Source organism: Triticum aestivum, chromosome 5B, assembly GCF_018294505.1.
Source record: "Triticum aestivum cultivar Chinese Spring chromosome 5B, IWGSC CS RefSeq v2.1, whole genome shotgun sequence".
In the NCBI taxonomy this organism is placed as follows: domain Eukaryota; kingdom Viridiplantae; phylum Streptophyta; class Magnoliopsida; order Poales; family Poaceae; genus Triticum; species Triticum aestivum.
Window position 1 is genome coordinate 80,649,289 of NC_057807.1, and position 3,963 is coordinate 80,653,251.

A 3,963-nucleotide genomic window follows, 5' to 3' on the forward strand; every position below is an offset into this window, starting at 1 on the left:
TGAAAAACAAGGTGCTCACAACTCGCTTGCTCGCCCGCCCGCTCGCTCGCTCTCTTGCTTCCACGATCCTGATTTTTTTCTGTTAGTCTGGTAGGGAAAAACTCTCCGGTTTTTAATATGTAGAAAAAAAATTAAGAAATAACATAATTTCACAAAAAAATAAAAAAAAATCATTGGAAATCGAAGAAAAGGTCATAGATTTGGAAAAAAGTTCATCAATACTGAAAATGAGTTCATAAAAGTTGAAAAAGTTCAATTCAAAAACAACTTCATCAATTTGAGAAAAAGCACAAATTTGAAAAATTTCATCGAGTTTGAAAAAAAAACTTCACCGATTTTTAAAAAGCTCATGATTTTTTTTAAAAATCATGAGTTTTTCAAAAATTTCATGAAATTTGGAACAAAAATGTTCGGACAGATTGGAAAAGAAAAAGGAAAATTAAAAAAAGTGCACGGATTTGTAAATTCACGAATTTGACTAAACCAAAAAAAAGAAACTAAAACCGAAAAAAAGGAAAATATATAAATAACCAACCAGTAACAAACTAGTAAGAAAACAGAAGTGCATTGTTACGTGAAATGTAGGCTTCCCAGTTGGTTACCAGGAAGGCCTGTGGACATTGAGGTTTTGTGTTCGAATCCTAATCCCACGTACGCATCCACTTTTTGAATTTTAGCGGAAAAAAAGTGTAGCAAAAGAAAATTGTAACATGGGCCGGCCCATGACGGAGGGGAGGCGGCCAGGATGTGCAAACACGTATGTGTACGTCCCAAAAGAAGACCCATGCGGAGGTGGGTATATATTTCTCATAAAAGACCATACTACCCTTATACGTTTTGTGAAGGGGGTTGTACCGAAGCGGAATTCAAAAAAATGAACATTGTGCACATGTCGCCAAAGGTGCACAAACCACAACATTCCATGTTGTATCATGGCCGAGGCGACGCGATCTTGAGAGCGCCGCCAATGAGCATGGTGTGCAAATCGCCAAAAAGACTCACAAGTCGGCTACTCGGTCTGAGTTCTAATGGCGACAAAGTAAAGATTCGGACATATTTTTTCAATAAAGATCACTTAAATTAATTGGTGAACAAGTAAGGAGGAAATGGGGAATACAATGCCACGACTTGCAATCATCAAACGGGCACGCATCTAACTTGACCAAGGTGCCCATGGCCATGGAGTTGTCAGGACATATCAGCGTCGCGACGGGGTAAGATGCCCTTGTCCTGAAGGCTGGTGACAGTGTCGTAGACACACTGGCTCGCCGGCGTGATGCTGACACCGAGCTCCATGATCCTCCGGCTGCTGAACCGGCACCCCTTCTTCATCTCGCCCGCCCCTTCCTTGCTCCTCATGGGCACGGGGTACTCCGGGAAGAACTTGGCGAGGATACGACACACCTCGGCGCGGTGCAGCGTGCGCCCCGCGCAGAGGTACCGGCCATGCGCGTCAGGCATCTCGTACGCACGCGCGTGCGCGTCCGCGACGTCACGGACATGCACGTATGCCTGTGCTGCGTTGGTGTACGTCTGCACCGAGCCGTCAAGGTACTTGCCGATGTGCCACGTGCTGGCGTTCACCGCCGACTGTAGTAGAGGGCCCAACACTAGAGACGGGTTGATCACCACAAGGTCAAGCTTCCTCTCCTTGGCGAGCTCCCATGCCGCCTGCTCCGCCACCGTCTTTGCATAGCAGTACCAGTTCTGCATATGCTTGCTTGTCAGATGCATGCCATTTTACATGTACTTTTTTTAGCATGTGTACTATATGGTGCTTCTAACATATAAGAGCGAGAGTTAATTAAGCTGACCTTTGTGTTCTTGCAGAACTCGAGGTCACTCCAACATGTCTCGTCGGCCTCCCCATCGGTGCTACGACGAGGATCCATGTACACGGAGCCGATCGACGACGTCATTACCACACGCCGAATGCCGCCCACCTCCGCCGCGGCGTTGATCACGTTTCTCGTCCCGTTTACCGCCGGCTCGATCATTTTTTCCTGCACCCATATATGAATGAACCTTTGTCAGCCACCGTACATTCGATGTCAGTAGCGCAGTACACCTATGTGGGTAAGTAAATTACCGGGTCATCGGTGACGGGGCATGCGGTATGGAATACGCCTTCGCATCCTCGGAATGCAGCGATGAGGCTCTCCTTGTCCAGCAGGTCCACCCGGAAGAGGGTGAGCCGCTCCGCCGCCCCTTCCAAGGCTCCCAGGTGGGCATTCCTTGCCACGTCATCTGGAATCACACATCTAAGTTAGATACACTCCAGGCATGGAGATTAGAGCATATGATGAAGGGTGGATTGGATTGTACTCACCAGGGTTCCGGACCGTGCCGTGGACGGTGTAGCCCTTCTCCAGGAGGAGCTTCACCAGCCATGACGCGATGAAACCGCCGGCGCCGGTCACACAGACGGTGCGTCCGCGGCCAGTGGCGACGCAGTTAGCCGTGTTGGCACGATCAAAACCCATGTCTCAGTCTGCAGAGAGTTTGCCAACTAGAAGGTGCTATAGGCAACAGAAGTATGGATATGTATGTGGACTTCCAAGCTGTAGTTCCAAACTGAGCTGTGTAATGATGAGAACCGCCTTTTGGCCGGTATATATAGGGCGGGGATGGCGTGTGCAACGGTTGGTAGCCACATCCCACTTGACATGCTTAATTTGGGTCAACTGCAAATCTGTGTTAAATGTAATGTTGTGGCACTGCCGTTCCCAGCACAAGAAAACATATGGGGGCTGTGTAGAATAAGCATCGATCTTGCCTTCACGTGTACCATGTGTTGATTATGATCCATTTTCAGTATACAGCATTTTCGTTAACACACACGAGTATCATGTGTTGATTATAATGCCACTGCAAGTTCGTAGCATTTTCTACAATACGCTGACCGGTCAGACCAAGCTTGGATTAAACAAAAAAATTGCAATGTGAACGGAAGCGCGTAGTACTATTGTAGTTAAGTTCCAACTAACTATATACTACTTGAAAATTAAATATTCCTATGCGGCATGGAGCAGAGGCTGGTGTGGCCGTGTGGTGCTCTGTATCAGGTCGAGGAGAGAAAAAGATTCCGTTTGGTGGATCGCATTCACGTTGCCTCTGCATCCGCATCATCCACTTGCCTTAAACAGGAGTAAAAGTACCAAGAAATAGAAAGAAAAAATAATTAATTTCCAACCAATATATTACTTGAAAATTAAATATTCTTGTGCAACACGGAGCAGAGACTGTGGTGATGTGTATCACGTCGATGAGAGAAAAGGATTCCGTCTGGTGGATCGCATGCACGTTGCCTCCGTGTTCGCATCATCCACTTGACGTAAACAGAGTACAAATACCAAAAAAAAAAAGAAAGAAAGAAGAAACAAGACCAGTAGGGGGAGAAGGGGCCTGCTACGCGTCGGTTGGCAGATCTTTTTAAAAGATGTGCCGCCTCGTGAGCCGTCCGATCTTGGTTGCTCAGCGTAAATTCCTCTTTGCAATAAGGGTATTGTTTTAGAAACAACATTGACTATTGCAACAAAAGTTTTGTTTTAGAAACACATCGATGATTATTGATGACATTGGAAAGCATCTTTGTGTATGATCCCTTTTTGCAGCGAGAACTTTGTTTCAGAAACACCATTAACTATTCACTACTAGGGAAAAGCCTAGCAGTAGCATGGGGTCCCGCGCTACTGATACGGCGTTGCAGCTAAAGTTTAGCAGTAGCGCGTTTTGATCAGCGCTACTGCTATACCTACTTAGCAGTAGCGTTTTCCTGTCCAGCGCTAAAGAGCGCTACTACTATATTTTCACTTTTTTTGGGGTACATATTTGCGATGTTTTTTTACAGATTTTATACAGTATGCTAATAAACATACAATATGCTCATCATATTATACACATAATAATCTCATCATATCATCCAACCCAAATTATGTCATCACATCATAATCACGATATAGC

At 45.7% G+C, this 3,963-nt stretch overlaps 1 protein-coding gene across 1 annotated transcript; it reads right to left on the reverse strand.

Moving 5' to 3' along the window:
• Positions 1–1,040: 1,040 nt before the first annotated feature.
• LOC123115732 (cinnamoyl-CoA reductase 1) lies at positions 1,041–2,569 on the reverse strand. The gene is made up of 4 exons (XM_044536832.1): positions 2,330–2,569; positions 2,090–2,247; positions 1,815–2,003; positions 1,041–1,707 (listed from the first exon to the last, which is right to left on the reverse strand). Exons 1-4 carry the CDS (start codon positions 2,481–2,483, stop codon positions 1,189–1,191), a joined length of 1,020 nt encoding a protein of 339 aa, XP_044392767.1. The 5' UTR covers positions 2,484–2,569; the 3' UTR covers positions 1,041–1,188.
• Positions 2,570–3,963: the final 1,394 nt, after the last annotated feature.

Excerpts from the sequence above, each read along its gene's own strand:
- LOC123115732 (XM_044536832.1), bottom strand. The coding sequence starts at position 2,483 with ATGGGTTTTGATCGTGCCAACACGGCTAACTGCGTCGCCACTGGCCGC. Across the intron at positions 2,248-2,329 it reads CGGCACGGTCCGGAACCCTG|ATGACGTGGCAAGGAATGCC; the intron begins GTGAGTACAATC and ends GTGTGATTCCAG. Across the intron at positions 2,004-2,089 it reads GCCCCGTCACCGATGACCCG|GAAAAAATGATCGAGCCGGC; the intron begins GTAATTTACTTA and ends ATATGGGTGCAG.